General features: G+C 37.3%; 1 protein-coding gene across 1 annotated transcript; it reads right to left on the bottom strand.

Annotated features, from left to right (window-relative positions):
* Nucleotides 1–1450: 1450 nt before the first annotated feature.
* Nucleotides 1451–2481, bottom strand: LOC149199791 (uncharacterized). Its single transcript, XM_089399450.1, has one exon. It carries the CDS (start codon nt 2479–2481, stop codon nt 1789–1791), a length of 693 nt encoding a protein of 230 aa, XP_089255576.1. The 3' UTR covers nt 1451–1788.
* Nucleotides 2482–12874: the final 10393 nt, after the last annotated feature.

Raw genomic sequence — 12874 nt, forward strand, 5'->3', positions numbered from 1 at the left:
TAGAAAACCTTGATGCAAAAGCTAAGGCAACGTATATACCTAAGAGAGATTTGTACACCAAAGCTAAGGCAACGTAGATACCTAAGAGAGATTTGTACACCATGAGACTAAGTGTCAGGCTCCACATGCACTGTGACAGCTCCACCATTTCAGGACCACCACGCAGAGCTAACACAGGCAGAACCATCCCTTGGTCAACAAGACAATCTTCACACTGCAGAGTTAGCCATCCCAAACAGGTTAATGTCTCATGATCCTCAGCTCGGCTCTGATACCAATTTAAACAAATTATTGAAAATTTAGTTGCACCTCACTCTTAAGACAATAATTCACACAGAATATTGCTCCACTGGCACTTACATTCACCAAACCAACAATAACAAAAGTATATTGTATTATAATAATAACAGAACCATAAAGTATAGAATTTAAAAATTCACTAAACCAACAATAAAATAAATATATTGCATTACAACAATAATAGAACCATAAAATATAGAATTTAACAATTATAAAAGCTAGTGAGAACAAATCCTAATAACTGGCACTTACATTCACCAAACCAGCAATAACAAAATTATATTGCATTATAATAATAACAGAACCATAAAATATAGAATTTAAAAATTCATAATATTGCTTCACTCACACTTACATTCACTAAACCAACAATAACAGAAATATATTGCATTACAACAATAATAGAACCATAAAATATAGAATTTAATAATTATAAAAACTAGTGAGAACAAATTCTAATAATAAGAAATTTTAGATTTTCCTAACTAAATAAATAAATAAATATATATATATATATATTTAATAATAATAATAATATCCATTTTTAAGGCCACAGCCAACCCAGACACCAAATTGGTGTATGAGACCTTCTTGTTTGTGGGACCAGGAACCCATCTCCGCGCAGCGATTTGACTGCTAAGTCTACGAAGGCATACATACTCTACCCCCTCTGGTTTTGAACCTGTGACCTTTTACAAGGAAACACATGCTCTTAACCATTATGCCCACTCAAGCTGTATATAAGAATAAAAGCAGAGTAAACAAAAAGTTAAATGTTACAAATAAGAACCAAATGAAAATGAAAACTGGATTTCATGCTTGTGAATACGATATTTGTAAAAACTGGATTTCATACTAGTGAGTATGATATTTGAAAATATAGAAAACAGGTTAGTTAACGATGTGGTTTTACAACAAAATGAATCCATCCTTGCATTAATTATTACACAACACACTAACTATTGTTTTACTTGGAGGAGACATGATTAGCCATTATTGAATTGAAAGAAGGTCAGCGGAGTAAAAAGAAGCCATTTAAAATCCCATTTAACAAGATTCTTACCTATTATTTTATATGTACATCAATTCCAGTATTACTTACATCTTGCACTCTACAAGAAAGCCTGCTAAATTGATTATAGTTAAGCACTGTTGCCAGGTCAAGTCTACTTCAATTCCATTACATTACCAGAAACGATTACCATGGCTGCTGGAAAAAACGAAGACTGTGGAAAGAAGCATGTGTAGTACTGCACCACATATCTTGGCCGATCTATGGCGGAATTAATCGAACAAGGTGCTATTAAAAAGGAGCATCATAAATTGAACTGATCAAGAGCTAGAGTTGTTCTTCTTTCCCGATCTCTCAATCTTCATGAATCTGTTGCAGCCAATCCTGTGTATTATTGCACCACAAACCTCGGCCGATCTATGTCAGAATTAATCAAAGAAGGTGTTGTTGAAAAGGAGCACCATAAATTGAACTGATCACGAGCTAGAGTTGTTCTTCTGTCCCGATCTCTTAATCTTCATGAATCTGTTGCAGCCAATCCTGTTATCATTCTCTTTGATACTCTCAAGCTTCGGTCTCCAACATTTGGCTCTGCACTTGACCAACTGGGCATAGTCTTTCTGCAATTCCGGAGTATTCAAGAGTCTACACTCGTCATATGCGGAATCCCCGTCCACTGAACGCCCGCGTTTGTCAGCATTAAGCCTTACGTCTTCCATAAGCTTTGAAATAAACTCCGGACAGACTCTGATCCGAAGCCCTTCGTCCACATCGCTCTTCTGCAGCTCAAACGGCTGGCAGAGAAGGGACGCGCGTTCAATACTGCGAAGTGGGGCTGCTAGAGGAGAAGTGGGCGTAGGTGGAACGTTCTGGGCCGGCGGCGATATTAGGGATGCCAGCGACAAGAGAGTTAAGGGAGAGTGGAAGAAGTGTTGCGGCAGAAGGAAGTAGTTGTTTCCCATCTCCAGTTGGTCGTCTGGAGAAAGGACAGGCGTTTTCTGCCCTATGTACAGAGACCCGGAATGACAGACTAAATGTTCAGGGAATTCCTCAATAATGTGGGCCACCCTGAGGGGTTTATGAAGGATCTGAACCGTACCGTCAGACTGAACCAGCTGGATGATTTCATTGATATTTCCGACCGTGAGGCAGCAGATATGGTTGCCCATATTTAATTTGGTTTGTTATCAGCAAGCAGAACATGGAGATGTGAGGACGGAAGGCAGAAGTGGTGTGTTATGGAAACTGTAAAACCAGTAGTTATAGAAGGGAATGGAGAAGAGAGACGTGAAGGAGTAGAGAAGATCGAGTCAACGAGCCGACCATTCTTGGTATTCTCTTAATAATATTTATTCATCATTTTGCCATTTCGTGAGCTCATTTTACTAAAAGCGGATTCCTTTTCTGAATTCGAAGTCTCACACTACTGCGTTGACTAGAACAACATTAGGGGATTCGTCTCGGTTGAATTTTTATTAAGCAATGTGAGCTTAGAACGGATTTTTAGTATGGACTTTTCAGTTTGGTTTACCAAGATAATAAACATGGAATGAAAGGTGTTCTCTGAGTATGTCAAAAGCCAGATTGGAATCAATTGCCCTTCCAAGATTACGGCCTACGCGCATCATCCAAAACTAGTGTAATGTCATTGTCATCGTCAATGGAGGATGAGGTTGACAGCGCGGAACCACGGGCGGCATCCCACTTCTTGAAGATATAATTCGGAGCTCTTCGAGGGCTTTTGCCAAGTCTTCCATTTGAATCTCTTGATTACGGGCAAAGTTGTATTACCAAATTCGGGAAAAACATAATCATTAATTTACGGCATTATTATATAAATTTAGTCAATGACTCGGCAGAGATGAAGATTGAAAATGTTTTAATTAAGTAAAATCAATTATTACAAAAGCGTAAACCGGTACAACTTTCTCTTCGTCAAATATCTGATACGCTTTACCAATAAAGTCAGTAAACACATAAAACATGGGGTATTTGATTTAATGCCAAAGCAACTCTATATGTTTACCTTGGTTGGGTTTACCAAGGTATTTGCTTCTGCTGTACGTCGAAAGAGTGCTGCCCTCCAACGTTTTTATTTACGTCGCCCGAATTATTGTAAATGCCTGTGTAAATGGAAGATGAGGAAGACGGGAACGGTGTTGCTGGTGTATAAGTCTGTCAGGCCAGGCAGTAACTCTACAAAGTAAAAACTGATTCATGTCTTATTCCATCATGTATGTCTTTGTTATATACAACACGAGAGACTGAAGATGTCTGCAATTTTCTCATTTGTGGAATAATGACGGAGATGGATTGTTTTGGCCTCAACATGATGTCGAATCAGATGATATTTAGTATTGATGTGCTTCGTTCGATCATGGAACTTTGGGTTCTTGGCCAACTTTATTGCAGAGGTATTGTCAATCATGAGTGGAGTTGATTGTACTTGTTTTACCTGCAAATCTTCAAGAATTTTCCTGAGCCACACAATTTCTTTTGTTGCTTCAGCTGCTGCCATGTATTCTGCTTCTGTTGTGGAATCTGCTGGAACTGATTGTTTGCGTGATCCCCAGGAAACAGCTCGTGATCCAAGACTTATAGCATATCCTGAAGTAGATACCCCAGTTTCTTTGTCTCCATCGAAGTCTGAATCAAAGTATCCAATCAAGCTGAAGTCGTCCACCTGTGTATACTTTATTCCAATGTCTTGAGTTCCCTTCAAGTACCTTAGAACTCTTTTTGCAGCAAACCAATGTCCCTCACAAGGCTTTTGCATAAACCTAGAGAGGATTCCAACAGCAAACAAAATGTATGTTCTGTTAGTAGTTAGGTAGTTGAAACTTCCTCCAAGCTGTCTATACTTTGTTGCATCCTCAAATTCTTTTCCTTCAATAGATGTGAGCTTTAAGTTTTGTTCCATTAGAGTAGTAAGGGGATTGCACTCTGTCATGCCAAACCTGTTCAACAGATCTCCAATGTATTTCTTTTGAGAAATAAATATGGACTTTAGATGTTGGGTTACTTCAATGCCAAGATAGTAATGAACATAGCCCAAATCGGTCATTTCAAAACTTTTCCCCAATTCTTTCTTTATGGATGCAATGTAGCTTTCATTGTTCCCTGTCATCAAACGATCATCTACATATACCATAAGATATACAACTGTTTTGCCAACTTTCTTGACAAATAAAGTTGCATCATCAAGATCATAATGTTTGAAATTGAGTTTCAGAAGATGCTCAGTTAATTTTTCATACCAGGCTCACGGTGCTTGTTTGAGGCCATACAAGGACTTCACCAGTTTGCATACTTTATGTTCATGTCCTTTCACAGCAAATCCTTCATGCTGGGACATAAAAACATTCTCTTGCAGATCTCCATTCAAGAAAGCAGTTTTTACATCCATTTGATGGACTTTCCAATCGTTTTGCGCTGCTAGTGCAAAAAGTGTCCGGATGGTAGCCCATTTTGCTATGGGGGCAAAAGTCTCCTCATAATCAACCCCTTCCTTCTGTGCAAAACCTTTTGCCACAAGCCTAGCTTTGTGCTTGTCAAGTGAGCCATCAGCTTTATACTTATTCTTGTAGACCCACTTGCAGCGAATTGGTTTGGTTCCTAATGGAGGATCAACCAGCGTCCAAGTGTCGTTCTTTATGAGGGCATCACACTCCTTTTGCATCACTTCTTTCCATTCATCATGAGAAGTAGCTTCTTCGAAGGAAGTTGGTTCAAAATATGTAGACAAGTTCAATTCACAATCATAAGAAACATCCATATCAACAGGTGAATTAGAGTCATCTACATCACCTCCATTTTGCCGGTTTGAATTTCTGGTTCCTGTCTTTCCAACTTCATCGTGATGAACACTTTCAAGTGTCTTTGTCACCCATTTTGGGGGACCTTTTTTAGATGGTCCAGGCTGCTCCGTTGATTGAGTTGGGACTGAATCAAGATTGAGTCTCCCAATTCTATCAATCACATCACTTAAAGCATCATCCGTTGTTGGAGTTTCATGCAGGGGAGACTGTTCTTCAGAAGAAGATTCCACATGTTGATCTAGTATACGAATCCCCCCTTCAAGATGTGGAATTTGATTATCAAATTCTTGAAATGATTTTGCTTTTTCGAATCTATCCAAGCGATCAAGTTGTCACTCAACAACATTATCAGTTTTGGATGATTCAAGAAAAATTACATCGCTAGATACAACAAACTTTTTATTTACTTCATCATAGAGACGGTATACTTTGGAGGTATTTGAATACCCCAGAAAGATACACTTACGACTTCTAGCACCAAGTTTGTTTCTATGTACCTTTGGTATCAAGGCATAACAAGTGGAACCAAAGACCCTGAGATGCTTTACCGAAGGAACATGTCCATACCACATTTCATATGGAGTCTTGTTTCTTATAGCATTAGATGGACATCTATTCTTTATATATGCAACACATAGAACAACATCAGCCCAAAACATTATCTTTACATTTTTGAAGAAGAGCATCAATCTTACCATATTTAAGATTGTCCTATTCATTCTTTTAGCTACACCATTCTGTTGGGGATTATAAGGCACTCTTGTTTGATGTTTGATCCCATGTTGGCGAAGATAGTTTTCAAATTCATTTGATGTGTATTATTTTCCATTATCAGTGCGAATAGACCCAATATGAGATTGTGCATCATTTTCAATCCATTTATGAAAATTCTCGAATGTTTGAAAAGCATCAAATTTGTTCTTCAATAAATATACCCAACACATTCTGGTGTAGTCATCAATAAATGTCATGATATATTTATTTCCATTTGCAGAAGGAACAGGCATTGGACCACATAAATCTGAATGAATGAGTTAAAGTTTCCTATGTGCTCTTGAATGTGAATCATGAAAAGACTATTTGCTATGCTTTCCTAGAATGCAAGCATCACATTGCTTAAGTTTCCTAGGAATTGTAGGCAAACCAGCAACACCATTTTTCTTCAACAAGCGGAGACTGTCATAGTTCAAATGTCCAAATCTAGCATGCCATAATAAACTTGATGGAAGTGTACCTTCTTCATGATGAGAATTGTATGACAAATGTTGTGCATGAGCAGAGGTTCCTTGCAGTTTGAGAAGCCTTTCTTCTTCTATTCCCCTCATGACAAGTGAGTGGTCAGATGCTTTTATTACCTCAAGCTTGCCATCAAACATATGAATGGAGTGACCTTGCTGGCGGATGTGGACCAAGGACAACAAGTTTCTCTTGAGATGTGGGAGATATAGAACATGATCCAGAAGAAAGTCTGGAAGACCAGGCAGTTTAAGCCCGATTGTGCCAAGCCCTGATGGCTTGATTTTTTATTGATATGCAAAGTATACTGCTCCATCAACATTGTCAGTGAAATCTTCAAAAAAAACTTTTCTATGAGTCATGTGGCAGGTTGCTCCTGAATCAAGAAACCAATCATTTTTCCAATAAGCAAGTGAAGCATTAAATAAATCTTCATTTACTCCAATGTGCCACAACACAGTGAGCGGATTCAGGTGATTTACCTTTGTCTGTATCATCAGTTTTACCTTTCTGTTGGTTTCTTTTCTGCTCAATCTTGTCCCATCGTAGCTTGCATGTAGAGGCATCATGTGATCCATTTCTTTTGCAGCGAATACAGTGCAAATCTGCCTTTTCTCCTTGAGAATGTCTGCCCCCCACCTCTGAAATATCTTCCTCTTCCTCTTCGTCCACCTCTTCCTCTTGTAGAATCTTGAGCAGGATGCTTTTCTTTATGAGCAAGGCAGACAGTCTCTTCAGAAGATTCAGGGGCTATCTTCTTTCCAAAAGCTTTCTCTCTTTCAGCAAACTTTTTCACAAGAGAGTCAAAGGTTATATCTTTGAGATTTCCATTTGCTTGCAATGACTCAAGATAATTGGAGTAAGTAGGATAAAGTGCCTTGAGAAAAGCGATAAGAGGAATATCCAATTCAACCTTAGTGGATTTAATATCATGCATTATAGACTTTACTTCAGATGCAAGAGCAAGAGGATCATTATTTTGCAGTTCAAGAGTGAAGAGTTTAATCATGAGTTGAACAAATTCATTTACAGATGCAACGATTAATCATAAGCTTTGTTGTTCTTGTTTTCCCAAATGACGAGCTCTTTGTCTGAGGTAGGCTGTACTGGTTCATTGTCTCCTTCTACGACACACACTCCTTTCCACAGCTCATTGAAAATGAGGGTGTGTTTTATCATACGAGACCATTCGGGATAGTTCTCCTTGCCAGTGAGAACTATTCCCACCATGGATATGATTGAATGCATACTGTAGCAAAAAAAATTCTGCTGCAAAACTTTTACTCTTAAAAAAATATACTTCTAATGTGACTCGACAGCAAACTCAAATGTCAATTTACATTCATCTGGATAGAATATAATTGAATTTGGAAAAGTGAGCACCAAGAAAGGCTTATCAATGGAATAAGATGACAACCCACGAAGGAACGGATCATATAACGCATAGACAAAAACTCATACTCGCCCTGTTCATTTATATGTCAAATACATAAATCTACATAAAGCACAACGTTGTATGCGATATCTTTTGCTACATCCTTTACGACATCAGTGGCAATCTCGGCGGCCAATCTATGATTTACAAATGAATGTCACAAAAAAATTATGTGAAAATGACAAAAACTATGAAATGAGGGTGACACAAATGCGTATTGTGAAAGAGAGAAGGTAGTGGATGGACGAGTTGATGGTGAGAACGGGCGAAGCAAATGAGAACCGCTGGTTTTGTTTGATGACAAGACAGAAAGTAATACTTTACATTAACCCCGCTCCCCGGCTAAAGATCTCCAGCTAGTTGTTGAAGAAGACTGCTGATCTCACGCCGCCTAAGTGTTCTTTGTCATTAGCTCTGATTCCAAGAGCATATATTCAGGGTGAAGTCCCGAGACTTGCTGCAACGGTAAGGCTGAGCACTGTTACAAATCAGATCGTGTGGTAAGACGAGGAACTGTTACATGACAGGTCGCGGGGATATATATGCAAGATGAATAGCTGAGGCCATGGACGACATGCCGCTGTCTCAAATTGCGTATCATCGAGGTTAGTCCAACAGACAGTAAAGTCTGAGCAGCGTAACAATTCATCGCATGGTTATGTGCCAAAATAAACTTCAGACCAGCTTTTTTTTTTTTTACAAAACAGGAGCAGCATACAAATTTAGAATACCTGCGTTTCTTACAAAGCAGGAGCAGCGCACAAATCAATTGTTCAACACAGCATGACAATATTCCACCGAAACTTCTTCAGACAATATTCCAGTGCTGAAGTCGTCCCTCTCTCAACGCTTTCTGAATTTAGGCAGGAAGACTGCACAGTAGACAGAGAGGACAGAGAGGACAGAGAGCACAGTACACAGTGGACAGAGAGCTTAGTAGGCAAACTCCGGAGGGGCAGAGGATAGAGAGCACAGTAGGCAGAAGGGAGTTACAACTATTTTGGGAACTTGGCTCTGATACCATGTCAGGCCAAGCAGTAACTCCTCAAAGCAAAAACTGATTCGTGTCTTATTCCATCAGGTAGGTCTTTGTTATATACAACAGGGAGAGACTGTTCAATTCATCTCCCGATGATTGTTCACATTTCTAATTTAATTATTTACATAAATTCACCCAATCATGAGGATTAGGTGTCAACAAAGTCAAATCTATGTGACGCCTTTTAGTTTGCTGACAAAATGACTTTTTTAGGAGTGTTTATATATATATCTATATATATATATATATATATATATATATATATATATATATATATATATATATATATATATATATATATATATATATATATATATATATATATATTAATTTATTAGAGATTTTTAAAAATTGAAGTGTAAGTTGTTTAATTTGTATAATTCAATTGTCTCAATTTTTTTATAATATTAAATTAATTTTTTTATAGTATTGCCTGCAAAATTATATTTTATTGTTTAAAATTATACCCCAACTCAATAAAAAAATCTATTTAATAGTGAGACTAAACCCTAATTTACTATTTACTTAAAAATGTTTAGAAAGCTGATTCTGACAACCTCTGTTGGTAACTCATTGGCACTGGCCACTAAGACTGCGCACAGTTATTATTTTTGTCACATATCTTTTAATCTATAGTCATAGTGGGAACTACGACTATTAAGAAAAGGCTAAGTCAAAATCAAAATACTAACAATTCGAAATAAAATTAATAAAATAACTTTAAAAAATAAAAAATCACGAATGTAAAATGAAATTATATTTTATAATTTAAAATATATGACATGTATAATTGAATGCAACATTACGAGTCACAAATTTATCAATAGAGATGCTTCGATGAGGTTTTTTTTGGTGGAGTCTACTTGTTCCTAGGATATAGACTAGCATTTGCACCCAATGTTGCAAGGAAATGCCATAAGGCATAGTGTGTGGAAGAATATTGAAATGTGAACGGGCATTTGTGGGCTTTTTTGAAAGCAAGGGTCGATGATTCTGAGTTTTAATTTGACGAAGCCATGCCGAAAACCTTTTTTGGGGGTTAAAGTGGCTACGAAATGGAATGCAAGTAGCCATAAATATCCATTGAACTTGTTTAGAGACCTTTGTTTGTATTTGGTAAAAATTGTGTAGTTGAAGGTGAAGGTAAACGAATGAATTCACGCGAACAACAACCAGGTATCCATATTGATTTGGATAGGGTTATTTAAGAAATCATTATTCAAATGGGAAATTAAATTAATATGAAGTTATATTGAGAACATGTATTATATTCATTAAAATCAATTGATTTTGTTAACAAAATATGTTAAAACCCATTGACAATGAATTGGTTGTGAAGACATAAACTATCAAAATGGTATTTGATCTTGAAACATAAAAATGGTATTTGATCTTGAAACATCCTTTTTTAAGTTTCAAATTGAAAATCCAAATAGTGATCAAAATGGTATTTGATCTTGAAACATCCTTTTTTAAGTTTCAAATTGAAAATACAAATAGTGAATTGTAACAGAAGAGGTTCGAGAAGCAATATAATATTGTAAAGAGCATTGTCCTTGTCATTCCATATTTGAAGTTGTATCAAAACATGTTGGAGGCATCGAAGACCTGCAGAAGCAGTAATGGACCTGCAAAATATGTATTTTGTTAGAATTAGTAATATGTAAATCAGTTGTGGAAATTTATTAGTAATACTTTGCAGGTGAGTTGTGTTAAAATGAATTTGGAATGAATGGAAATGAAGTTACCTTTGCCATGCGGATTTATATATTGTTAGTGGAAGATGCATGGTGAATAATGGCATACTGAACACCATTGGAGATTTATGCGTAGTTGGAGACGCATATTTTTTGCTTGTCATTCTACTTGTAGTTGCTTAGGTATGGTATTTCTGAGTCCATATGTCCTGTTGCAAAAGAAAGAAAATGTTAGAGTGAGATGTATAGATAATATAAAGACATTCTAATATTTGCTTAATTATTAATATTGATTAAATTTGGTTGTTGTTGAAAGATATGAAAAGTATGTTATGAAATAGAATGAGGTAAATAAATGGAGGAAACCTTTTGGTGATGTCAAAGTATGGGTTGGAGCAGATTATCTCGAGGCGGCATTGAATGGAGAATTTCTTCTGCCTATTTTCTACGAGCAATGTTTTTGTTGTCCATCATTTTACTGTAACGATCAAAACTGAATGTGGGGCTAATCCGGAGATCTTGTAGAGAAGGTACTCTTGAAATTGTTGTGAATGTGAGACCTTGACATTGTGTTTTTCTAATGGCAATTGTTGCTTTTGAAAGTGTCATACCTTGAGATTTATGTATGGTTAAAGCCCAAGCCATCTTCAGTGGAATTTGTGTACGTCCATTTCTTTTTACTGCTGGAATAGGCAAGTGAGTGGGGTTTCTTTCATCCCAAGGAGGCCCGATGTATTTGGGAAAATCTACGACAACAAATGTTGGAATTTGTGGTGGTGCAGTTGATTCTTTGTAAAAGATGGTTACAATTTCTCTGAGGGAACCATTAACAAGTCCGGCTGAAACCCAAAGGTTGGAAGTTAACATAACTTTTTCGCCATTGCATAGTAATACAATTCGCTCAAGTTGCTCATCTTCTGAGGAAATGTTGGAATATGTGTTGTCATCTTCAGCAATGGATCTTGTGATTGGAGTGTTTAGAGATTTCATCATTTGCTTGTTATGGACCATTGTTTGAGCATTTGTTGGAAATAGATGCATGGAATCATGGAATGAATGTATTTCATCTTCTGATAAAAAGGAATCTGTGCACGACATGAGTATGTTGTAGTCGTCGATTGTTGGATTTGCATCTCTAATGTTCTGGAGAATGTTCCTGAAAGTAAACTGTGTGATGTTGTCGCCTTGTTGACGAAATATTGTGTCTAATGTGATGACTGTGTTGAAGGTGTTCCACAGTTCGCTTCCATGGCTCGTCCCTACATATAGAGGTATGTCTTTGATGGGTGGTAGCTGACCGAGATCGCCAACCAATATAATGGAACAACCAACGAAAGGAGTGTTTCTTTGCTATGGAAATGCCTCTCGAAGATGTTCATCAATATGGCTGAGAAGCTTTGGCCCAATGAAGCTCATTTCATCGATTAGTACGTACCTTATATGCCTGAGTTCTTCTTGGAATTTTGCAAGATCATTACCTTCTAAGGGCATAAGATCCTTTATAGGAAGGTGCAGAGCAGAATGGATTGTCGATGCTTGTATGTTGAAGGCAGTAACCCGTGTAGGGGCGAGGAGCATGATCGGTGAAGGTTCTGGGCTTGCAAGGCTTATGAGCATATCTTTGATGCAATTGATAAGAAGGGGTTTTCCTATACTAGCAATGCCTTGTATTATCATTCTGAGAGCAGTTAAATAATCCTTCTTAGCAAAATGATTAGAAATAATATTTAGAGCTTTTCTTTGCATTGGAGATAATGTAGTAAGGGTCGCCAGGATATGTTGATGTGTTTGAAGAATGCGTTGGATGGAGCAGCTATTCTCAATGAATTGTATGGCATTATTTTGTAGATCTAATGGGATAGTGGTATGATTCCAGTTATGGTTGTCATCAAAGCCACGAAGACCAAGCATGTCAAGGTCATTTATGAGAAGCTCATTTGTAGGGTGTAACTGGGAAAGTAATTCCCATTCATTTATTTCCGTGGTGTCTGGAGGATTGGTTTCATGAATAGTTGAGGTATCATTTGCGACAGATTCAATATCAGATAGTGTGCAGTGTTGATGCCAAGGTTTGTAGAATGGACGAAATGTTTGCCAGTTTGTGATGAATTCTGTAGCAGAATCTCCTATATCTTGTACGATATGGTGAAAAGGTTTGTATAGCATAAGTTCAACTCTACAAAAGTCAGTGTAGCAAGGTTCAGTTGTGGATGGTATGGAGGAGTAACGTGGTATGACCTGAACAATTGCTTTTGTAGGTCTTTGTTTCCATTTGTTTGTTTGCGACGAGGATCATATGACCAAGATCTTGCTAATTCTATAAGTGATGTGGATTCT

The sequence above is a fragment of the Pinus tabuliformis genome, chromosome 2_1 (assembly GCF_031772625.1).
Source record: "Pinus tabuliformis cultivar Carrire ecotype Pingquan chromosome 2_1, CPIR1, whole genome shotgun sequence".
Classification (NCBI taxonomy): Eukaryota; Viridiplantae; Streptophyta; class Pinopsida; order Pinales; family Pinaceae; genus Pinus; species Pinus tabuliformis.

Coding starts and splice junctions, on each gene's coding strand:
- LOC149199791 (XM_089399450.1), bottom strand. CDS start 2,481: ATGGGCAACCATATCTGCTGCCTCACGGTCGGAAATATCAATGAAATC.